The following is a 25,902-nucleotide window of genomic DNA, read 5'->3' as shown; positions in this document are numbered from 1 at the left end:
TATATTCTGAGGGTCTTTTTTTCATAACCTATTATATATTGTGTGATATATTGTGATCGTCTCTCCCTTTCATTCACACTCTGAGCCAAAAACACAAACACATGGTGGTTTTATGTTAGTGAGGACATCTCAGATGCAATGTTATAGGATGATGATCTCTCAACCCTTTACTCTGTTAATTATATATTTCCCCTTCAACCAAACTTTTGCAAGACTCTTAGTCAATATAGACAAATTCTAACAAACACACACAGACAAAATACAGTATGTGTGTGGGATTGGATTGACGATTGCAGGTTAAATCGATCATTAATCCTTTTCACCTCCAGTAGGATTCACGCCCCTAACCGGGTTCATCTTTTTCACTCCGCATCACTCGAGCGCACGCGGAGGAAACCCCCCTCTCCTCCTGACGTCAGGCGAATCGTTTAAAAGGCAACTTTGCAGGAGTGAGCCTCAACAGAAGGAGCAAAGAGGTAGAAGAGGCGACTTACAACTAGCGCAGCTCAACCCAAATCAATACTTTCAAAGATGCTCTCCACGCGTATCCAGTGCGCACTAGCGCTCCTGTCCCTTGCGCTCGCAGTCAGCAGTGTCTCAGCAGCACCGACAGACGCCAAACTCCGCCAATTTCTGCAGAGATCTCTCCTCAACCCTGCTGGAAAACAGGTAAACTAATACTTACATAAATTACTAGTTTTAGTAATTGTATATGCGTTATAAATGACTATTGAATCATGAAATGGCAGCAAATAAACTAAATCACTGTCCATGGTGCTGAAATCTACGAACGCATCTACATCTTGAGACTAAAGTTCTACTATTCAGGGCGTTTGAACTTGCACAATGTTGATTATGATTAATATAAGCTCACGCAAAAAAATAAAATAATAATCATGCAAACATCAGGAATCAGAAAAGGCAAAAAAAAGTTATATATATTAAGTGTTAAAGGGTAAGTGCATCGTAGCCTACATATAAAATAGAAATTCGATGCAAATCAGTCCCTTCATTTTGAGACAGTCATTTGCTTTGTGCAAACGTTCATTTCGATTTCTCTTTATTCACTTGAAAACAATTGTTAATTTAAAAGTTGTTAATATGTACCATTTAGGAGTAAATAAGGTATAAAGATGTAACTTGTAGCTTTTAGGGCAGTGGTTCCCAATCCTGGTCTTGGAGAACCCCCAACTCTGCACATTTTGGATTTCTCCCTATTCAAGCACACCTGATTCAACTCATCGGCTCATTAGTGAAGACTCCAAGACCTCGAATGTGTGTATCAGATAAGAGAGACACCAAAAACGTGCAGTGTTGAGGGTTCTTCAGGAACAGGATTGGGAACCACTGCAGGGTTCCAACTCCGTAACAGCTTTGTAACAGCTTTGTACCTTTGTTCGCATTTTTAGACACCTTTGCCAACACTTTCTCTTAATTTCTTCAGGAACTCGCCAGATACACACTTGCAGACTTGCTCTCGGACCTCGTGCAAGCAGAAAACGAGGCGCTGGAGCCCGAGGATCTGTCCCGCGCTGTGGAGAAAGATGACGTCCGTCTGGAGCTCGAGCGCGCCGCCGGTCCCATGCTGGCACCTCGCGAGCGCAAAGCGGGATGCAAGAATTTCTTCTGGAAAACTTTCACGTCGTGTTAATTTCTCACCGCGAACCGTTTTCTTTTGACTTATTCTTTTTTACTCCTTCACAATTATTTTTCCCGTCTTTCACGTATTCTTCATCATATCTAAACTGTATATAAGAAAATAAAAGCGATTATATTTGTCGTTTAACAACGATGAGAGCTCTAATTGACTATGTTTTTCAAGGCTATTGATGTGTCATCGGAAAGAATGTTGCGAATCTGCTTTTAATTGTACTTTAGCAGATATCACTATTTTTAATTGTTTGTTTGAATAAAATCTATGTTTCAGAGCAAATGCATAATGCAACTTTGTCCCACCAATGTAAACACAGAGACCTCTTCATACAACACTGATAACACTTATTTTATGGTGTGTAAAAGCCAAAGGCATGGGAACGAAAGTCCAACAGCTCTTTTCTTTCCAAAAGTTTATTTATTTATTATTATTTTTTTATTTTGAATGGCAGGTGTGAGTTTGGCAGATTATCAATAAGGCTGAATTTAATGGTAACCTGCACTGTGTGGAAATCTTTCAGTCCCATATAAGTGCCAAAGTGAATGTGAAAGATGGAGAGAGAAACTCTGTTTGGCAAATGAATCACAAAGGCTCTTAATAACCTTTAGTTTTCAACATTAAGAGATTCAATTAAGAAGCTCTCAAACAATCATGGGTTTGTGTGTGTGTCTTCCTGCCAGTTGAAAGGTCCTTTGCCCACTGTGTGTGTATGTGTGTGTGGTAGGCTTATCTCCCTGTGCAGCCTGGTTTGAGGTTGAATACAGATTGTGAGATTGACGGAGACCAGCCATCAGAATTGAGGACCACCGTTTCATATTATGAACGTGTCATCAGCGTTTTTTCTTTTGACACATATATGGCCACTGCTCTTACTGCCCTCATTCTGGGTATGCGCAGTTACATTTAAAACACATCATTATCTCTGACATTTACAGAAAATAGGACATATGAAGACAGCAGATGCAGTTCACTCTGTGGTTGTTTTACTGTCTCATTTTCTTCTGGTCCTTCATCCCTGACTGCACGCATCTCTTTTAAATGTATCTACAAAGAATATATATTTATCAGTTTGTTGTACTTGAGAAAAACATTTTTGTCACCAATTGGTTTAATGTTATTTTGCAGCTCAATGATAATTTTTGCAAAGCTGTATGAAGCCAAGTAAAGTGTGTGTGTGTGTGTGTGTGTATATGTATGTATGTACTACTAGGCTTCATAGCTCTATAATATTTCATTTCCATAAACAGGTCAGAAATTCATATTCAGTCATGTTGTTATAAAAGATACAAACAATTTATTAGCTATTAACTTTGCACTATTTCCACTCTATATTATACAGGGCCTATTTAAAAATGATATATATTTAGTTTATATATAGATAATGAATATGCATTTTTCTTTATATTTATATTAAATATTTTAATATAATACATTTACTGTACAGGTGAATATGTGTGCATATGAATGTTGTGGCAACAGCCTTCCGTTCATGGGGTCCATATCCACCCACCCACGTATAATCTCTCTATTTCAAAAGACGTCAGTAAATATACCACTCATACAAACACACAAAAAGACAAAAAATCCTTTTAAACGGTTCACATTTTCATGCCACGCGTCTCACCAAACTTGACATCTCCCTCAGAGCTTTTAAAGTGATTAGCAAGCCTTCAATGCATTTCAATATGTCAGTCTGCAGCATCTCCATTTATTACAGCTAATTAAAGACTTTAAAAGAAGTCTTAGAAGATTGTCGCATTTAATTCAATCTACAATTGCCAATATTGCATCGTAAAGTGGCTAGATTTTTTTTTTTTTTCTGGGGGTGGGGTTGGTGTTTGGTTGAAAAGGTAGGCACATTTCCGGGGGCAACAGGTGGCGTCGGTTTGTTCTTTCTGCGTGTTTGATATTTCCTGTGGTGGCATTAATAGCAAAAGAGTTTAAACAGCCCTGCCTGATCTCTCTGCTTAATGACACCACACTTTAACTTTCCGGAAAGAGCGAGGAGGGTATATGTTGGTGTGAGTGAGTATGTGTTATTCCTCTGTTGTTTAATAGTGTGTGTATATATATATATATATGTGTGTGTGTGATTTACTTTCTCTTAGACATAAGGTAAAAGAGAAATGGAAATGAAAGACAGCATGAACTGTCCAGACGTTATGAAGGTCTCCACAGAGAGAAACGCAGAAATGTTTTGTTTAAACACAGTTTAGTATCTCATAAAAGTGCAGTATTCACAAGACTGTGAAAAGTCATAGAATCTGAAATTCTTCAACACTGCTGGAGCTTCATATAACTACTCAAAAGCAAAGGCAATATTAGTTTAATGACGTAATATGGCTCCGGGTCCTGGTGTGTTAACAATGTGTTTTCATTATGCAGTTTTGCTCTAATTGTCTATATTTTGATTTTAAATTGCACTGTGTAATGTCTGTAATATGTGTGCATTTTGATTTCATACATGAGCGATGATGACGATGATTATTTTGAGTAAACAAAGACATTAGCATGTTCATTCATCCAATTTACTGTTATTTACTGACTCTCTCTCTCTCTCACTAAACCAATTCCTTGTTTTGCTTACTTAAAGGGATACTCCACCCCAAAATGAAAATTTTGTCATTAATCACTTACACCAATGTTGTTCCAAACCTGTAAAAGCTTAATTCATCTTCAGAACACAATTAAAGACATTTTGGATGAAAACCGGGAGGCTTGTGACTTATTCCAATATATAGACTACCAAGTAAAATACACTGTCAAGATCCAGAAAAGTATGAAAGACATTGTCAGAATAGTCCATGTTATCAGTGGTTATCTATGTTATCAGTGGTTCAACCGCAACAAAGTTATGATGCGACAAGAATACTTTTTGTCGCGAAGAAAAAAAAAATTGACGACTTTATTCAACAATTCGTCTCCTCTGTGTCTCTCCACATCACTGTAGCGTCATTTTGGAGAATATCCGCTGAATGCAAACAGCTTACACTCTTCTGTGTCAGCCGGACTGCACGGATACACTGTTTTCATTCAAATCAAAGCTTATACACATAGAAAACATATCCTTTTGTCGCAGCTGACACAGAAGAGCATGTGCTGCTTGCATTCAGCTCATATTCTCCAAAATGGCAGAGAGACACAGAGGAGACGAATTGTTAAATAAAGTTGTTATTTTTTGTTTTCTTCACGTACAAAAGGTATTCTCATCACTTTATTAAATTCAAATTGAACCACTGATGGCACATGGACTATTCTGACAACGTTTTCCATACTCTTTTGGGCCTTGACAATGTAATTTACTTGGCAGTCATAAGCCTCCCGATTTTCAACTAAAATATCTTAAATTATGTTGGAACGACATGGGGGTAAGTGATTAATGTCAAAATTTAAGATAAAAGGAAATATAACTTTGATTAAGTTGCCATAAAAACAACATCGCCGCAAAGTGGTGATTATTATTTACAACTAGATATGTACATTTTCTGTTGAAAATGTGAGTGGTGCTTGCCACGGCAAAACTCAGCACTATGTGGTCGCAGAGGTGTTCTGGGTGGCTGCTAGGTTGTTGCCAGGCAGTTGCTAGGGTGTTGCTATGTGCCATGCCATAAAAATGGATGTGAGACTGAAATACAATTTTCTTCCAATAATTTTTGTTTTATTTACAACTTAAAAAAATAACAGTGTAAAAATAATATAACAAATATTCAATGTTTTTGATGTTTTAAGGTCACTCTACAGCCTTGATATTAAAGTGATAGTTCATCAAAAAAATGTATGAGATCATTTACTCATTATTCTGTGGAACACAAAGAATAACTACATATAGTCTTAATTAAATTTTATCTAACAGATACTGTATTCTATATTTTTTTCACAATGTTGTTTGTACCATCATTGACTTTCAAAAAAAATAAATAAAATAAAATAAAATAAAATAAATAAATAAATAAATATATATATATATATATATATATATATATATATATATATATATATATATATATATATATATATATATATATATATATATATAGTTTTTTTTAATAACAAAGAATGATTACAGATTCTTTTCTGGGTGAACTATTGCTTCAAGTGTTTTAAAACTCTGAATACCTTTTAACATGGCAAACTTTGTCAAATCCATTATTTCATGCCCAAAAGCACTTGACAGCATCTTATAAACAACTTTTTTTCAAACATGCATGCTAACACATATACGCTCTTTTTTCTGAATCTATTAAACACTGTTTCTTGAAGGGAGGTGTGTTCCCTGATACATGGGGAGATTAATTTAGTTCCCCCTCAAACTCAAAAGCATTCTTCAGATCTGCTCATGTTCTCGCATCCCGGAGCAGTTTCATGTCTCTTTTGGGGATTCAGAACTGATTCAAATTTGAGTTGGATTCCTCTCTCGAGAGAGCCAAAACTGCCAGTATCTGAATAATTGGATGCAGGTGTGAAGACAGCACAGGCCTCTGAGTCTTTTTGGGGGAGCAACCAACGTAAGAGAGACCCCAAGAGGAAAGCATCCAAACTTAGAATTTAAAAAAAGTCAGAAACAAACTCAGAAAATGACACACTGCTGTGTGAATGAGGAGAAAAGGCCTTTGGCTGTGTGAGTTCTCATGGAAAAACACATAAGTGTCTTAGAGTGTTAAACCGGTCTTATACACACCACATGCAAATACACAAAGTGCAATCATAAGAATCTAAATCTATGATGGGTTAGTAATGATGTCTACAGAGAGCTGAAAACTCAATCAGAGCCTCAGCATGTGTGTGTGTGTGTGTGCATATTTGCATATGTAGTCTTTACAAATGCGACCAGGTCGTTCTGCCTGCGTTTTTCTCCATCATTAGCAGCTCTCAGGGGGGCAGTGGCCTGCGGGTTGTGTGTGCTGATGACATAGCACCCCTTGCGCTTACTCCTAATGGGATACTTTCCTCATAATTCATTAAATCTCTCTTCCTCTCTGTGAAGGGTGTGTGTATTCTGTAAACTAGCCTTTGAAATCTCTGAGATGAGCTTGACACCCCCGCTCTATAGGGCTTTATACACTTGAAATAGTTAACCCTGGGTCATTCTAAACCCTGGTAAATGGAATCACAGGTTATCTTGCTTTATGTTTAACAATGCTTATACTTTACCCAGGGTTAAAAGTTAATCCTGGGTATTCATAAACTGCCATTTTATATTTTACATTCCTAAACCCCAGGTTCAACCCCCCCTACTGAAACGCTATAGTTTAAATAGGCTTCTGTGACATAGTTTAGCATATAACTCAATAATTGGCTCTCTTGCATTGTGATTGATGCTATAAAAATGACAAATTTCATTTCTCTAGCCTGCCCATCTATGGTATTTCCATAGCAAATCAAGACTCGTTTCAAGTCTTGACAAATGAAACATTTTCATTAGCTGTATTTACATACCATTTGCATATCCATTATCACAGCTTACTTAAAAGCATTGTGGGTAATAGACAGCAGCAGCGCCAGGCTGGAGATCCTCATTTCCGCACAGTATATGTTAAGTGGAATGGTATGCTTAACCGCTAAAAATTGAGACAATTTTTACAGGGTTCCACTGAAGTAATGACTTTGTTTATTTGCAGTTCTCTTGGAATCAGTTACTGACGTAGCCAATGAAGCCTCTTTCCGACATACGTATTGACACACAATTTAAAATGCAAAATCTTGAATTCACAATTAATGTGATCTCACAATATTTTTGCACCTATAAAAACCTATTGTTTTAGCATTCTATATCACTTTTGTGGAATACCTGAACTGAATTTAACATCAAATGTACATTGTTCAGCACACACACTTACATGATCTCAATATATAAAGCCAATCACAGACCAACAAGAGGCTTATCCTGGATCTGCCTGAAGATGATTGTCTCTGATCGCTACAGTGATGAACTGGTCGGGGTTGCTGGTGAAAAGCATTATGGGAGCAGATAGAGATCAGGCAGGACGTGCCTCATGACTTTATCTGAAGGAGCACAAGGATAAGATCATCAGATATTCTTTCTCCTAATACTTATCATCATTATCTTCCTCTATGCCTTTTTCCCCGAGGCCTCTGACAGTGATGTGAGGTGCTGCTGTGCTTGACCTAGACAGAATTATGGGATTCAGCAAAGAGGCTGAAAAGGGTAATAGAGGTGAACATCTCCACTGGGGCACATTGAGACTTTTATAAGCCAACCACACAAATGGCAAAGAGAGAAAACTGAATCTGTTGACTTCCAACTTTTATGTGATGAATGGTGTTCATCTCAGCTGGAGACGGCACGTTTTTTTTTTAAGCCTACATTTTGGAAATATATTTAATAATTATAAATATCGAGAGTGAAATCATAAATAAGGGATTAACCCTTGTATCGTGTTGTAGATCTATTTGTCCTGAATTGATGTTTTGGGTTTTTGGAAATAAAGGTAAAATGAGAAGACATATTTTGTCACTTTTTCCTATTTAGGATCATGAACATGCAAGCTATTTTTCAATACACTAAAGTGCGGTGGAATTTCTATTATGATTATATAATAGACAGCAGATGTACTGTATGTTAATTTCCCTTGGAATCAAGCCCATGGTGCGGTCAGCACTAATGTTTGAGCTTGAGGAAAGTACACAGAATAAGTGCTTTTCCACACTTCTACCGTATACAATGTTAAATTAAATTGTTGCTGTTGTTATAGCTGCAGTATGTGGTTTTGCATTGTCCTGCTGAAATAAACAAGGCCTTCCCTGAAATAGACGTTGTTTGGAGGGAAGCATATGTTGCTCTAAAACCTTTATATACCTTTCAGCATTCACAGAGCCTTCCAAAACATGCAAGTTGCCCATACCGTATGCACTTATGCACCCCCATACCATCAGAGATGCTGGCTTTTGAACTGAACGCTGATAACATGCTGGAAGGTCTCCCTCCTCTTTAGCCCGGAGGAGACGGCGTCCGTGATTTCCAACAAGAATGTCCAATTTGGACTCGTCTGACCATAAAACACTATTCCACTTTGAAATAGTCCATTTTAAATGAGCCTTGGCCCACAGGACACGACGGCGCTTCTGGACCATGTTCACATATGGCTTCCTTTTTGCATGATAGAGCTTTAGTTGGCATCTGCTGATGGCACGGCGGATTGTGTTTACCGACAGTGGTTTCTGAAAGTATTCCTGGGCCCATTTAGTAATGTCATTGACACAATCATGCCGATGAGTGATGCAGTGTCGTCTGAGAGCCCGAAGACCACGGGCATCCAATAAAGGTCTCCGGCCTTGTCCCTTACGCACAGAGATTTCTCCAGTTTCTCTGAATCTTTTGATGATGTTATGCACTGTAGATGATGAGATTTGCAAAGCCTTTGCAATTTGATGTTGAGGAACATTGTTTTTAAAGTTTTCCACAATTTTTTTACGCAGTCTTTCACAGATTGGAGAGCCTCTGCCCATCTTTACTTCTGAGAGACTCTGCTTCTCTAAGACAAAGCTTTTATAGCTAATCATGTTACAGACCTGATATCAATTAACTTAATTAATCACTAGATGTTCTCCCAGCTGAATCTTTTCAAAACTGCTTGCTTTTTTAGCCATTTGTTGCCCCCGTGCCAACTTTTTTGAGACCTGTAGCAGGCATTAAATTTTAAATGAGCTAATTAAGTGGATAAAAGTGTAAAATTTCTCAGTTTAAACATTTGCTACGTTATCTTCAATCAATATGTTCTATTGTGAATAAAATATTGGCTCATGTGATTTGAAATTCCTTTAGTTTTAATTTTATTAAAATTTAAAAAACGTCCCAACATTTCCGGAATTCGGGTTGTAATACAATGTTAAAATGTTTAAAAAAAAACATTTTCTACAATTGTTCTAATGCTGTTTATAAAAACGACAGCATGTGAAAAAAAGTTAAAAATAGTTTTAACTGAAATTTTTTAATTCGTATTTGTATTATTTTTATTAATTTTTTTATGTTAAAGGTTCACTGTTTTACATTATTTCTTTCATAGTATACTTTTTGGTCAATTATATTGAATCTAACTAGGATACCATTTTGTACCCAGAATTTAAACGTAAATTAAGCAAATAAAGGACTGACAGAAAGAGAGTGACATTTATGTAAACAAGCGTTGGATCACGTTTTCCTGAAGGGTGAAAAAGAGGCAGGCAAGGAGAAGTGTGGAAGATAAATGATAGAAGAGGTAAAAGGTGGGAGGGGGTGAAGGGTGAGGGATAAGGTTCCTCTGTTCAGTCTCCATTGTTGTGGTGCCGTCTGTGTGAAGGAGGCATTACCCTCACAAAGGAGACAAAGTCCTTTAATTCAGGCATTCAAGCAGACAATGCAGCCACTGCTGCAGGAGCCTGCTGACAGAACGCCTCTTTAACCCTGAAGCTTCCCACACACACACACACACACACACACACACACGTAATCAAAACATACACAAACATAATGCGTGCATATGCACATATACAAACTCTAACAAACTTGCACACATGCACTTACAAACAAATCACATCGCCCACTCATATTTATATATCATAATGTCTCACACATTCTCAATATTTGATTCCAGAATGTTTGTATTTGTGTGTTTGAGTAGGCTACCGTATGCTAATCATCCATTTTATCATCTTTATTCTCCAAAGCTGTGGTAATGAATGTCTAAAACCAGATATTGAAAAAACCCAGCATTTTCATCATGGCCAAGAACAAACCCATCATCTTTCACAACTAAAAAGTTATTGTGACTGTTGACGAGAAAACACTTCACCTGTACTTTCACACACACACACACACACACGGATTGGGCTGAAAGATCAACTGGCTGATAGTGTTTGACAGGCCTAAATATGGGACTAATGTGTGATTCATTCCATAAAGTCAGTCATGACTCAAAATGATTAGAATATTGAGCAGAACTGTTTACCGTGTGTGTGTTTGCCTGCTGTAGAGTCATTTATCTTGGATAGCTATTGATTAAAGTATTAAGCTTCTGATGGAAACAGGGTCAGTTTAATGTGTGGTAAAATATATTAAAGATCTCTAGACCTGCACACATACAGCTCATTAGACGCAATTAAACTTTAGCACTGTAATAAGAGTAATTAGCTTTCAATGGAGTTATTGGAAATAAAGTTTTCTAAAAGTGCCCCAGGTCGGACTAAAAGAGATAAAGTAATACAAAGACATATTATACACACAATGAAAGAGAGGTGTGCATATGTGTAGAGTTGGACATTTAAAATAAACGTATTTGCTCTAAGCGTCTATATTTTAATTATAATATAATATAATATATTTATTATATTAAATATTCAATCTCAGTGCCCGAATGTGTATTTACCTCCACACTAGTAAACAGCAGTATATACTGTAAATAAGTAAGATTATTCATGAAATATTACATGAACAATACCCAAGTTGCCTGCAGCATTGTGTGCATAACGTATGGGCACAACTTCAACCTGCTGCCAATATGCTACTCTGCCCTTAGCAAACATTACCGTGGCAATTACTAGCCTACTACTGCAAACTCATTAGAAATTAAGGACAATGTAAAGAATACCACACATAAAATATCACTAAATGTGTCCTGAAATCACACTTGCCTCTGCCACAGGCTCTTACACGCGTGTTAGCCAATCAGAGGCCTTGATGACGAATTTCTGACTTTGACATGAGTTAGGGGCGGGGCTACATGTTCAATGGCAGTATTTAGAGGAACCTGCTATAGGTTAGCACATGTTTGATAAGGGTTGGAGCTAAGCTCTGCAGAACACCAGCCCTCCAGGACTGAGTTTGGGCAACCCTGGTTTAGCAGAAATCGCTTTAAAATGTTATCTCCTACAATTAGAGTATGCCTCTTAAGCCCAGTCCTAGACTAAAATGTAAATCTGAGCTTTTCAACTGAAAGAAACTGATCTCAGTACATGTCAGTGTCTTTGTTTTGTCTTAAGATGCACACCAGTAAAGCTTTCTTCTAAGGAATGTTTACATAAATTACTTAAATGTCCTAATTGAACTATGGCCTAATCCTGGTTTAGGCTAAGCCCCATCTATGAAACCAGGCTTTAGTGTCTGGCATTTTATTTCATGTCTTATTTAAAGACAGGGTGGCTAATTGCGTGACAAATTAAGTTTCTTATGATCTTTATGTACCAGACGATCTTCCATGTTTTACTTTTGTGAAGTCCTTACCTTAAGCTGTTTGTTAGCATTACTGGCCAACTCTAAACTTTGAAACTTTTCTTCTCTTTTCCTACTTTGTCATGTTTTCTTTTTCAATGTTTCAAACATTTTTTTTTAACCATTGTACAATTTTCTTATAAACATTTATGAGAAGTAGGCTAATCTCACAGTGACTAGTAGTTCGCTCATGAATATTAATCTTGCAATGCTGTGTTGTGTTATAACTTTCCTAAAGCATCCAGTCACGATAACTAAATGATTAAACTTCATGATACAAGCAGTCAGCACAGTAAACGGAAGCTTGCAGAAGTGGTCAACACTTCCCTCTAGAGGTCAAAAGGCTAACTGCACTCCATTCCATTGACGCTGTCACCCATCCACTGCAATTACCCAAGACAATCTTACAGTGGCAGCTGCCATTTAGAAGACATTCTTTATGTTTCTATCCTCCTAAAGCACCTGGGGTTAAGTGCCTTGCTAGTAATGCTGGATTTTGATCTTAGTTACTCACTATTCATGACCTGTTACTGGACCTTCACCCATTAATGATTAGGCAACACACAACCAAGTGATCTACTTTTACAAAGTTCATATTTACAAAGATCATTTTGCTTTTTGTACCCTTTGCTCTTTTGTGTTTTCAGTGTCTCTCATACACTCTCATTGCTTTTCTAACACAGCTCATTACCCACCCGTCGACTATAACAGTGTTGTTCTAACAGTCCAATTACCTCTCTCTTGCTATATCTCACACTGAGAGAGAAAACAGCAGGATATGGATCTTTCTGAAATTAAAGAACTTCTGGTTTAAACACATTAATCAGATCCCATCATCCACAGTGATAATCCATTAGAAATCTGGATTAGACACAAACATACACGTGGTGACCTCAAACAAGGACAAGAGCTAGTGGCCATTGAACACATTACACAAAAATGTAATTTGAGAGCTAAAAGATCATTGAGAGCTGTTATGAGGTTTATAGTTTAGGTTATATATGTGTGTTGTAATATATGTAAGTTTTTCTAACTGTAATCTTGGTTGACTAGCATAAATATCTTGAAATATAATCTAAGCATGTCAACATATGGCTTGAGGCTCTGGCCCCACAGGCCCAGTCTATACTCCAGCTCTGGTCCTAATTAGAAAGTGACACAAAACCATGATAAATATAGAAAATGAATGCAGATATACGTCATCCAAATCCATCACATACAACAGTTTAATTAATCTACATGCGTCTGTTGTTGATAAGACAGATCTGAACATGAACGCTTTCTGTTCATAATATATTTTGTGAGCATCACAAATGCATAGATATCATTTATCCTGCCATGATGTCTTGATGCCATGATTCTCTTTCTGCAAATCGCTAAGTTACTTGCATTGTTAAAAACACCATCCACGTGTTGTTGTTATTGATGTCTCTTTTGTAGCTTCGTGAGAAAACAAACTTCCACCCCGCCACGAATCCCGACACACACACACACACACACACACACAGAGTCCGTGGGGGAGAACTCATTGTAAACATGCAATGTGACTTGTGGAGAAAAACTAGAGTTCAGACGGGAACGCAGCACCTTTCCAACGTACAGAGAAATAAGTCATGGAGCTTACACGGTGAGAGCTTTCTTACCCTTCTTCAACATTCTTCTTCAGTTGGGTATATAGCCTGTAGATTCAAATTAAGTGGTCTGAGACGTAGCGAAAATAAAATCAGTCACTGCTGATAATCTTCAGCAAACAGCTCGGAATGAATGATTAACCATGACGTATTTAGTCAGCTTGGGGACGATTCCTTTTAGGGGTCGACGTCATTTAAGAGTAACGTTATTTATGTCAGTATTTTTCCCGCTGAAATTGTGTTTTTTTTTTTTACTTTTTAGAACTTACAGTACTGTTGCTATGGTTACCACTTCAGGCGAACGCTATTTATGTTTGCTTGCGAATATTGAGCGCAATTTGAATAACTTTTCATCTATATCTTTGGTTATCAAGGCTTTGCTGAACCCTAATTGTTCCCCCTCCACAAGCAGATTCTTACAGGAATTAGCCTAATTCGATTTGACGGAATTAAACTCACTTAATGGAATATTTGACACATTTTGTTTAATCTTAATGCTTAATGTTTAACATGTTAAATTTGATGTTATGGTTTAAATAAAATGCCTTTATACACAGTGTCATTTTGATCTTGGCCCAGTGCGTATGGCCCTCGTGGACTCAAGTCATCCATCTCACGGACATGTTTGGGACCATCAAGTCTCCAAACTTTCCTGAATCCTATCCGAAAGAGATTGATCTACAGTGGAATATAACTGTGCCAGAAGGATATCAAATCCGACTCTATTTTATGCATTTCGACATTGAGCCATCATACTTGTGTGAATATGACTACTTGAAGGTAAGTCAATATTTACAGATTTTCTCAATCTCCCTTTTAACAAACACCTCAACTACTTGTGAAGTACTAGTTGTACTACTTATAAATGTTACAAAATAACATTAACTGTACCAGATTTTCAAAAGCAAGTGATAAAATGCTGTCTGGTATAGACCTTAATTAGACACCATATTAAATTTAATGCGAGGCTGTGAAGGAACAGCCTTACACTCTGTACAATGGCACACACCATATTGTTGATTATGCCATTTTCATGAATCACAACCCTTTTTAAAACTGCTGTATGGAGACTTTGTCTACTGAACTTTTTTTTCTCCAGAAATCAAGACTTGGACCTTTGTGAATGTCTAAAACACATACAGTAATAGTACTTTGCTACATATATGTTAGGGTTTCAAAAGTTTAAATGACCTGTCTTGGTGTCGATTTCAAAAGATTTCTTCATGTCCAACAGATAAAGAGCAGCATGATCTGTCTAGACGCAAAGACGAAAGATCAGACCTTTTATTATAAGCATCTTATTTCCAGTCTCAGGATCTCGTTGTTTAAATGGGTAAGAAGAATGGGTGAGAATAGGGTTTGACGGACAGGTCTGTGGCAGATGCCCTGGTACCCTGGGTGGATGGAGTTAACAGCATTTATTTCACAGGAGCCAATGTGTTACCCCCTCACCACAGGGGGGCATATTCATATTCAAATACCCCCAGTGGATGCCACAGCAACCTGCTATGGTAACAAGCCACCAAAAACCGGGTGGCAGACAAAAAAGGGCACAGACAAAAATCAGATACACATAATGACCGTAACACACATATCCATATAAATACATTTAGGGATTTAATGTATAGGGTTTCCATGCATTCTGTGTGAGATTGCAACAAAATGCAGCATGCCCTGGACTTGAACTCTTTTGTACTTTTTACATGCGTTAATAACCTACCTACTTTTGCAACCATTTTGCTTGAGGTGTGTCTGGTGAAATAGATGTGTTGTTAGGATTCTTGCATCGGCTTAAGCTTGTCTCCCACTCATATTTGTTTTTAATTGCTCTATCTCTTGAATTCTTTGTGTGTGTGTGTGAGGATGTTCGTGTATTGTGCTCAGGAATTAATTGCCTATGGACATCTTTGGTAACCGTAGGTTACCCTGCGCTCAGTGACATGGGTAAAGTAAACACTCAAGCTGCGAGCCAGATAAGAGACACATTTAGGCTGTTTGTGTGAATATGTGTGTGTTTGTGGGAGCAAAATGAAGACTTGGCTGTGGTCTTGTTCTGCAGTGTTTGTGTGAAAGACTCTGGTTTGATTGACAGTTTGCCTGTCTGTTGAGTGTAATTGTGTTCATGTGGTTGCCGGTTTTTGTGTACTTTGTGCAGATATTTCTTAAATTATGGGTTTGGCAGCATTCTTTTGGGTAATTTGTGTGGGTATGTCCAAAGCAAGAAGCTGGGAGTGTTTAAATTGTGTGGCTTTTTATATGTTCATGCAGGTACATTTAGAAAATGAGAACAATTTCAGTCCTCTGATTGTGTCATTTAGGCCTACTCACCCTCATGTTTGATTTACTTCTGTAGAAAAGGGAAAATGCTGTGTAAAAAACAGCATGAACATTCTGTACAATATCTCCTTTTGTGTATAACGAAAGACACAAAGTCATACCAGTTTGTAACAGCATGAAGGCTGTGGGCATTCATTTGTGGGTGATCTATTCATTTAAATTGCATAGTTGCACAGAAACCTATATTTTTGTACCTATATTGTTTAAGTATATATACAGAATCTTTTAAAAGTTGATGTTGGTAAGATGTTTTTGGAAGAAGTCTCAATAAGACTGGATTAATTTACCGTAATTAAAATTGTAGTAAAAACATTAAAATCATTGTTTTCTGTTTGAATATATTTCCAAATGTAATTTTTTTCCATGATCCAAAGCTGGATTTTCAGCATCATTACTCCAGTCTTCAGTGACACACGATCCTTTAGAAATCATTGTAATATGTTGATTTGCTGCTCAAGAAACATTTCTTATTATTATCAGTGTTGAAAACAGCTGTGCTGCTTTATATTTTTGTGAAAACTGTGATAGATTTCTTTCAGGAATCTTTGATGAATAGAAAGTTCAAAAGAACAGCTTTAATTTTAAATAGAAATCTTTTGTGTTTGTTCACAAAGGTATACTCAGACACTGAAGAGCTGGCCGTGTTTTGTGGAAAAGAGAATACTGACACAGAACAGGTCCCTGCTGGTGATGTCATCATGTCCCCCAGGAACGTGCTCAGTGTGGCCTTCCGTTCAGACTTTTCCAATGAGGAACGCTACTCTGGCTTCGAGGCTCACTTTAGTGCGATTGGTGAGTGTTTGGAGTAACAAAACCATTACATTTTCCACCATCCTATTTCTCTTTATTCTATTTTCTATTCTTCTTTCTGCAGATGTAGATGAATGCAGAGACCGGAATGATGAAGATCTTGCCTGTGATCATTTCTGTCATAACTACATTAGCGGTTTCTACTGTTCTTGTCGTTACGGGTTCCTGCTTCATTCTGACAACAGAACTTGCAAAGGTAACATTTCAAAATAAAAAAGTTGCTATATTTTCTATATTTGACCAGAAAAACCTGTTGGATGTTCCTCCATAACAAACTTGCCTGTTCAATACATGTTGTAATTCACGTCAGCCAAACAAAAAAAAACAAAATAGGGCACTGCCAATGGTGCCCTCAGACTATTTTCACTAAAATAGAAGTTTGACCCATTTTCTTTTTCTTCTTGGTGCCAAAAGGTGTCATAGTTTAAACATTATTTATATGTGGCTTGATGAGGAAAATCCTTTAAATCTCCTAATACTCCCGAAAATGTTGGTTAGTTAAGTTCATGTCAAAACTAAAGAGATCAGTCCTTTTGTATATGTGTGTGTGTGCACACGCATGTGTGTGTGTGAATGTGCACAATTCTGTCACCTAACACACTTATAAGTGCACACTAGCTTTATATTTAGATTTAACATCAGTATAAAACTGACTTATTTGATTACAAGTATGAAAACCAAAGGCAGTATAGCTGTGTAGGTGGGCACTTGCCAAACATTTGCTCTAAATTGCATAGATTTTTGTAATAAATCTCGTACCATTGGATTATCCAGGATTAGTTGCTGGAATTCCTAATTATAAAGCAGTACTTTAGGAAAAACCTTGCAGCAGGATGATTTAAAACCACATTATGTAAGTCAACTAATTACAAATATACACACATTTATATAATGTTGGCTCATGTAGAATTGAGCAATTTTACCTTGATTTATGTTGCTGTAATATGTTGTAGTAGTAGTTAATGTGTGTGTTGGAGGGTGTCTGTTTTATGTCTAGCCTTTGCCCCCTCCTCAGCTGATTGTAACTAAGCACCAACGACTAAATATTTACATTGTGGTGATCAGTGAGATGTGGATAAACTTGTGAACTTCAAACACCCGATTAGAATGGGAGCAAGTATAGCAGCTTTCATGCATTTCAGTGCAAACATGTAATTCTTATGTTTGAGAAATTTTTAGCTGAGTATTTAATGAGTAGAAAAGAATCATTGTTCAGTCATTTTATGATCGCTTTTCATGTGTGTGCACGCCACTTTTGGTTGCTGAACTGAATGATAGTGAATTATATATATATGTGTGTGTGTGTGTGTGTGTGTTTGCAATCATTGCAGTGGAGTGTAATGAAAACGTGTACACAGAGCGCTCTGGAGTGATCACCAGTGCTGATTTCCCTAAACCGTACCCCAAAAGCTCTGACTGCATGTACCGCATTGAGCTGGAGGAGGGTTTTCAAATCACTCTGGAGTTTGATGACACCTTTGACATTGAAGACCACCCTGAAGTCACCTGCCCCTATGACTTTATCAAAGTGAGAACCCTACTGCATATCTGTGATTTTTTTTTTTTGTCGTAGTTTTTTTTTTTTTTAAATAAACACATATACAGTTTAGCCATCATCATCATACAGAAATATTAACTTTAAAATTAAAATTCTTGAAATTAGTTAATATATTTAAATATATTTTGTTTTATTATTAACATAATATAATATGTCACTTAACATTACCTTAACCTCAGGAAAGCCATTCAATGTCCATAGCTTGTTAGTTAGTTTTTTTTTATAATAGCATTTTTTTTATAACTAATAATATGCCTTATGGTCTATTTAAATGTTTACATACAACTTTATTTGATTATTGAATATTAAAAAGTGAAAGTGTGACGTGACATACAGCCAAGTATGGTGACCCATACTCGGAATTCGTGCTCTGCTTTTTTAACCCATCCAAAGTGCACACACACAGAGCAGTGAACACACACACACACACTGTGAACACACACCCTGAGCAGTGGGGTGTAAATAAATTTGATCAATTAATAGATTACTACATAAATGTCTTTGAAAATAATCTTTTTTATTTTCAGTTTCGTAAAAAAATAATTTCAGTACATCACTAATCATAATAATTCTATATTATGATAAATAGGTAATATGCTTTCAAAACACTGTTCATGTCACTTTAAAACCTTTGTGAAACATTTGTTTCAAACCAGTGATTTCAGAGTGTGAATTAAACCACCAAAGTGGCATGATTTCTGTAAATGAATTGAAATTTCAATTGTGAACCCATGAACTGTTGTCTATATGGTTTTTAATGACACAACTGTATTATACAAAGGAAAAATTATAGTTCAGTCTTTTATTGACCTTGATTAACCAAGCATTCCATAAAACACATTAACACATTAATAAAATAATGCATATTATACAGATTTAATGGAATTAGATTAGATTAAATTGCATTTAAGAGTTTTAATAAAAACTTTGAAGTTGGTTTGAACCCTTTGGAAATGCAAATGATGTTGCACAGCAACTGCTTCAATTGATTCAGTGTTTCAAAAAGCTTAATTTCTCTTATTACTTATTATAAATATTGACAGATTTAGTTTAAAAGATAAACTTTGTGATGATAATGATGCTTTATCCCCAGATTAATGCAGGAGACAAGGAGTTTGGCCCATTTTGTGGTGAGCAGTCACCAGGGAAGATCCAGACAGGAAGTAACACAGTCAGCGTCCTGTTTCACAGTGACAACTCTGGAGAGAATCTCGGCTGGAAACTCACTTACACCTCCACTGGTCAGAGACTGACCGATGCATATTCCTGCTAAAAATTAAATACATTATATTAATTTCTTTGTGTATATGGTGCATTGGCAGAGATGCAAATGTTGTTATCTTCAGGTTCTGAATGCTCTCCTCTTGTGGCGCCCCTCAATGGACACCTGGAGCCTCTGCAGTCTAATTACGTCTTCAAAGATCACATTATGCTGACCTGTGACCCTGGATACTCACTGAGACAGGTCTGGTAAAGGTTGCCATTCACTTGTGCTGATAAAGCCAGTGACTGACGCGAGCCAATTGAAACAAATCAGTACTGTTTTCATCACACACTGACACCCACATTCTCTCTTACAGGGTGATAAAGAATTTGAGCACTATCAGATTGAGTGTCAGAGGGATGGGAAATGGAGCAGTGACGTCCTGCTGTGTAAAAGTAAGTCTTTTAATAGAGACTCTAATTCTGTTTTCCTCCTGTCTTTTTTCTCACTTGCCCTTTCTTTCTCTTTTCTTATTCTGCTTCTCCTTGCTGTCGCCAGAGAAGGAATCTCAAAGGAGGCATCGTTCCCTACCAAGCATTTTAACCAATCAGATACTGAGTTAAAATCTGAAGGGACTGGCTGGTAGTCAGTCACCTTTCACTACGAACTACAACCCCCATAGTACATTGTGTATGTAGAGATTTAAATATACTCTATCGATAAAACGTTTGTGGTCAGATTTTTTTTTTCCATTAAATTTATCAAATGTGACTGTAAAGTCATCTATGTCGCCATCTATGGTTGTGATATAAAATTGCATATCACCTGTAGCTAATATTGTTACAAAATATTTCAAATAAATGCTGTTTTTTACCCTTCTACTCATCAAATAATCCCAACAACAAAAAAAAATCACAGTTTTCAGACATATTATTCAGCAGTATTCAACACTGATAATAAAAAGAAATGTTTCCAAATCAACATATGAGAATGACTGATCTGAAGGATCACGTTACACTGAAGACTGTGTGATGATGCTTTAACAACTTAATAATATTTCTATTTTTACTGTTTTATTAATCGATTACATGCAGTCTTATTGACCATAAGAGACTTCTTTCAAAAACATTTAAAAATCTATCTGACCCCAAACTTGCTGTTTTTATTCACGGGTCTGCTAATGCTTGAAATTGATTAGCATTGTGCTAGTTAAAGGAGTAGTTCACTTTCAGAATGAAAATTCTCTCATCATTTACTCACCCCCACTTGTTCCAAACCTGTATGATATTTTTCTTCTGTTGAACACAAAAGAAGATATCTTGGAAAATGTTGGGATCCGAACAGTTGATGAGCACCATTGACTTCCATAGTAGGGAAAAAAAATACTATGTAAGTGGTGCTCATCAGCTGTTCAGATTCCAACATTTTTCTAAATATCTTCTTTTGTCAAAGCTGAAAGTGAACTACTCCTTTAATGCTCTGGCTTAATGGTTTTGTTATATTACTGTAACTAGCTTTGTGTTTCTATTTCATACTCCAAAGCATGCAGGTATTATTCTTCACCCATATTTTAAGTATCTTGTGGCAAAGATGAAATCTTAAATGTTTGTATTTGTGCTAACTTTGCTTCCCAGTTTATTAAGCCTAGTCCTGGACTAGATCTATATTTTGTTTTGGTTCATTCAGCCCTAGCCTTAATTTGTTTCTGTGAATAGAACCAAACTTAAAATTATAACTGTTCTTAGGTTTGGATCTATTGCGAAAAAATACAAAAATGCATTTAATAATAATAATAAATAAATAAATTGATGAATGAAGAGTTAAATAAATAACACTCCCACTTTCATTAAAGTAATCTGTCAATTTTTAAACAAATGTTTTATATTGCATTTTGTTACTACAGCTAATACAAACCGTCTATGATAAACATTATCAATATAACATTTTATCCTTCATGCCCAAGTCTAGTTTTGTTGTTCTGCCAGTGAAAGTGGTTGTAAAAGCCACATTGAGTTTATGTATCAGAGAATGTCCCCATCTACTGGTTATTAATGTAGTTTCATAAATAGGGCCTCTATAAAATAAGCCAGAGAGCATGTACATGTATGGATGTGAACGTGATCTTTTGTCAGATATTTTTTGAATATATATTTATACATCCCTTAATCAGTATTGCACAGTCTTATCACTATTTGGTTCATTTTAAGACAGAAATACATACACATAAATGCACTTAGACTTTCAGACAGGACAGACTACCAAACTGCCTCACCTGTTGGGAACGGACAACACATGTTGAAGAGTGGACACTTACTGTTTGGTATGATTGTGATCTTCACTATTTAAATGATTCAAGTGGTTCATCCCTTCCATTAACAATCATAGCATAATATGCATGGCATGTCCTACTGTAAATTCCACCAATCACATTTGAGAATTCTGTAATTATAATTTATGATTAATTCTTAACATCCTGTGTATCATAAAGTTTTCATCTCATCCTCTTCTAATAAATCCTCCCATCTAATTCATTAAACAAATAGTGGCATGCTTGTATTCTGTCAAAACTGTGCTTTTTGTTACATTTATATAAAATTTTTGAATATTTTTAAAGAATCTCTATTTTTTTTTTTTAAGAAAAGAAAACATCCAAGAACTAAAGAAAATAATGAAATCAAAATATGAATCAAACCAAAATCGTCATCCAACGAATCCAAAAATAAATACTATAGCTCTCTAACTCAATTTCTCGTTATCTCCTTTAGTGGTCGACTGTGGTCCAGTGGATGTAGTTTTGGGTGAGGTGGTTTTTGAGAGCTCTGGAAACAGTACTGTGTTTGGATCCAGAATCCAGTACAGCTGCAGAAACTCTCGCCAGCTCAACAGTGAGTATTTCACTGTCAGACACTGATGCATTTAAGTCAAGTTATAATAATAGATGTCACTGTGGATTTGACTCTGATTGTCCTTACAGACACTTACACCTGTCATCAGAGTGGGGGATGGGTGAGTGAGGACGGGACACCATTGCCCTCCTGTCTAGCAGGTATGGTGTGTTACTCATTTTAAAATCTCTCGTGCATTAATTAATGACTTTTCTGTTATGTTTAATCGCTTTATTATAAACCGACTTCTTAAACCTTAAACCTACATGACAGTATCTGCCACTGTTGTTTCTGTACTGTAGGAGATTTAGAAAGAACCTTGAGTACCAATCCCGAATCTCAACTTCCTACTCCTCTAGCAAACACTTCTCTTGGTAAGACTCAAACTTAGAATGTAAAGCTTTCTCATAGACTGTGACAAAAAAAGATTTTCATTCAAAATCATTACACAGTTCATAACTGACTCCCTCAATTAACCTCGACTGAGACTTGACTGGGAACAAATATTGTGAGTTATACATTAGGTTCATGAGACATCATTCTGTTTACTGTTTATTGACAACTAAAGATACAACATTGTTTTACTATATTATACTATTTTATTCATATTAAAAATATATATTAAAATATACACTACTTTTCAAAAGTTTGAGGTCAAATTTTTTTTTTGAGAAATTAATACTTTTATTTAGCAATGACACATTAAATTGATGCAACACTAAATACTTATTTACAAAATATATTTTTTCAAATTAATTCTGTTCTTTTGAATATTTTTTCATCAAAGAATTCTGAAAAAACTTATCAGTGCACTCCAAAATATTAATCAGCACAACTGTTTAACACTGATGTTAGAATGATTACTGAATAATCATGTGACACATGAATAAATACATATATAAAAATAGTTATTTCAAATTATAATATTTCACAGTATTGTTTTTTTTGTTTTGTTTTTGTGTTATTTTATCAATTGAATGCAGCATTGAGTCTTCTTTCAAAAACGTTAAAGAAATCTTACAGACATCAAAATATTGTTATTATTTTTTAACACTGTTTATTGACTTTTTCGTTTTGTTAGACCAATTTATATTAAATACAACTGAAAAAACTTGCTGGTTAATAGATAATGTTTATATATATATATATATATATATATATATATACACACACACATATATATATATATATATATATATATATATATATATATATATATATATATATATATACACTAAACTTTCCCTTCATCAAAGTACAACAACTGTTTTTATCCAGTTATTCCATAAATTTGTCAACTAAAAAAGAAATATGTCTAATAAAATTTTTAAATTTAGCAGCCTTATCTTTTTTTTTTTTTTTTGGGTCTGAGACCCTGGGGGTCTCTGTTTTTGTTAAGTCACTACTCATATCTAACTTGCACATGTTTTTGTTTCAGCATGTGGTGAGCAGTCACAGCTCTTCCCAGCCCAGCAGAAGCGAATCGTTGGTGGGAGAACAGCATCTCCAGGTCTCTTTCCCTGGCAGGTTCTGCTCTCAGTAGAGGACATGTCCCGTGTCCCTAAGGTCGGCTGGTTTGGCAGTGGTGCTCTCCTCTCCTCAACTTTTGTTCTCACAGCCGCTCATGTGCTCAGATCTCACCGCAGTGATCTTTCCGTTGTACCTGTTGCTTCTGAACACATCCGTGTGCACTTGGGCCTCACGGATGTACGGTATAAGCACTTGGCCACCAACCGGTCCATAGCAAAAGTCATCCTCCATCCTCATTTTGATCCTCAAAACGACAACAATGACATTGCTCTGGTTAAACTCAGCCAGGAGGTGGTGCTGTCTGCGTTAATACGGCCCGTCTGTCTACCAAGGCCTGGTGTAGAAGGTCATGCCCTAATGCCTCTGCCCAACACATTGGGTATAGTTGCTGGTTGGGGCATTAACATGGCCAATGCTTCTGCCTCCTCCAGTGGCTTGACTTCCGATTCCAGCACCGTTTCCGAGCTGCTCCAGTATGTGAAGCTCCCGGTTGTGCCGCAGGATGAATGTGAAGCCAGTTATGTGTCACGCTCTGTCAACTACAACATCACCAGCCATATGTTTTGCGCTGGCTTTTACGAAGGCGGTCAGGACACCTGTTTGGGGGACAGTGGGGGAGCGTTTGTCACCCAGGACGCCCGCAGTGGCAGATGGGTGGCACAAGGACTGGTGTCCTGGGGTGGGCCAGAGGAGTGTGGCAGTCAGAGGATGTATGGGGTGTACACTCGGGTGACAAACTACGTCCACTGGCTACACAGGCACATGGATGTGGACCGCTGGTGGTGAAGAAGTTGGAAAAGTGCAGTGGAACTGGAAGTCTCTCCTTATTTTTTTATTTTATATTTTGTCATTTTATTTTGCCATTCTTTTAATTGAACTTAATGTAAGGCGAGAGTTACACCCAGAAGTGTTAATTCTTGTATTTGGTCAGATTCATTTCTTTATTATGGACTTTTTTTTTTTTTTATTAATTTGGCTGTTTTTTAAAATTCAAAAACTTATGCTAGCAGTTTGTGAATTTATTTGTAGTGCAGATGATATGTACTTGCACCGACCGCTTCAGTCAACTTTTAAGGAACCATATTCATCCAGAAAATAGCATTGTACATTTTCGTTATTATACTGTCCTAAAATGTTATCATCCTTCAGTACTGGTTAGGGACTTTAGCCTATCAAGACAGCATCCATATTATACTAATGTTCAAAAGTTTGGGGTCTGTAAGAGTTTTAATATTTTTTAAACAAATTAATACTTTTATTCAGCAAGGACACATTAAACTGATCAAAAGAGACAGTAAAGACATTTATAATGTTATCCATAAAAATAGTAAGCAACACCATTTTCAAGACAGATAAATGTTTCTTGAGCATCAAATTCAGCATATTAGAATGATTTTTGGAGGATCATGTGATACTGAAGACTGGAGCTGGAGCTGGAGCTGTAAATTCAGCTTCTCCATCACAGAAATAAATTACATTTTAAAATATATTCAAATATAAAACAGTTATTTGCAATTATAAGGATACTTCGCATTATTACTGTTTTACTGTATTTTTGCACTTTCAAAAACATTGACATTTCTTACCATTTTTTTAAAGGACACCATATAGTACATAAGCAAAAAAAAAAAACCTTATACATCTTTATACTGATATAAATCATTTAAACCTGATGCAATTTGTAGATTTAAACCAAAACATAATATATCAGCACAAGTTTAAAATGCTATACTTAATAAAAATGGTTACACTGCTAATAAAAGCCACTAGACATTTATATATGAAATGCACACATTTTGTTATATTTGCATGTATTGATACGGTATAATTTGAATGAAATAAATGTTTTAAGAAACCTGGTTCTTGATGTATTTATCTAATGCTGTGTGTTAGCTTTATTAGTAGTATTTGTCTTTGTCAGCTTATTAACCACAAACTAGAGAACACTTTTAATATCATTGTCTCCTTCTATTCCGTAAGAACATATTTACTCAAAAAAAAAAAGCCTAGATATGTTCACTAATCAAATCTAATTTATTCTGCAAATATTTTTCCAGCTCACATAAGTTCAAATAAGACAGACAGATCG

The 25,902-nt window shown here is 36.2% G+C and overlaps 2 protein-coding genes across 5 annotated transcripts; both read left to right on the top strand.

Moving 5' to 3' along the window:
* Window positions 1-458: 458 nt before the first annotated feature.
* LOC132123197 (somatostatin-1A-like) lies at window positions 459-1,951 on the top strand. The gene is made up of 2 exons (XM_059533770.1): window positions 459-669; window positions 1,445-1,951. Exons 1-2 carry the CDS (start codon window positions 532-534, stop codon window positions 1,649-1,651), a joined length of 345 nt encoding a protein of 114 aa, XP_059389753.1. The 5' UTR covers window positions 459-531; the 3' UTR covers window positions 1,652-1,951.
* An 11,393-nt stretch (window positions 1,952-13,344) lies between these two features.
* On the top strand, window positions 13,345-24,781 carry masp1 (MBL associated serine protease 1). Of its 4 annotated transcripts, none has more exons than XR_009426521.1 (12): window positions 13,345-13,485; window positions 14,047-14,269; window positions 16,441-16,618; window positions 16,701-16,832; window positions 17,968-18,164; window positions 19,288-19,435; window positions 19,541-19,659; window positions 19,775-19,853; window positions 22,164-22,283; window positions 22,373-22,444; window positions 22,557-22,657; window positions 23,722-23,737. XR_009426521.1 is itself a non-coding variant. In XM_059534120.1 (12 exons), the coding sequence occupies exons 1-12, from the start codon at window positions 13,472-13,474 to the stop codon at window positions 24,597-24,599; spliced, it is 2,232 nt and encodes a 743-aa protein (XP_059390103.1). In that variant the 5' UTR covers window positions 13,345-13,471; the 3' UTR covers window positions 24,600-24,781. The 4 variants fall into 4 exon arrangements, 3 of the variants coding, with proteins under 3 accessions (XP_059390103.1, XP_059390104.1, XP_059390105.1); XM_059534120.1 differs by having other exon boundaries at window positions 22,586-22,657; window positions 23,722-24,781; XM_059534121.1 differs by lacking the exons at window positions 22,164-22,283; window positions 22,373-22,444; window positions 22,557-22,657; window positions 23,722-23,737 and adding an exon at window positions 19,962-20,122.
* Window positions 24,782-25,902: the final 1,121 nt, after the last annotated feature.

Source organism: Carassius carassius, chromosome 41 (genome assembly GCF_963082965.1).
Source record: "Carassius carassius chromosome 41, fCarCar2.1, whole genome shotgun sequence".
Taxonomy (NCBI): domain Eukaryota; kingdom Metazoa; phylum Chordata; class Actinopteri; order Cypriniformes; family Cyprinidae; genus Carassius; species Carassius carassius.
This window is presented reverse-complemented; position numbering and strand designations above follow the sequence as displayed.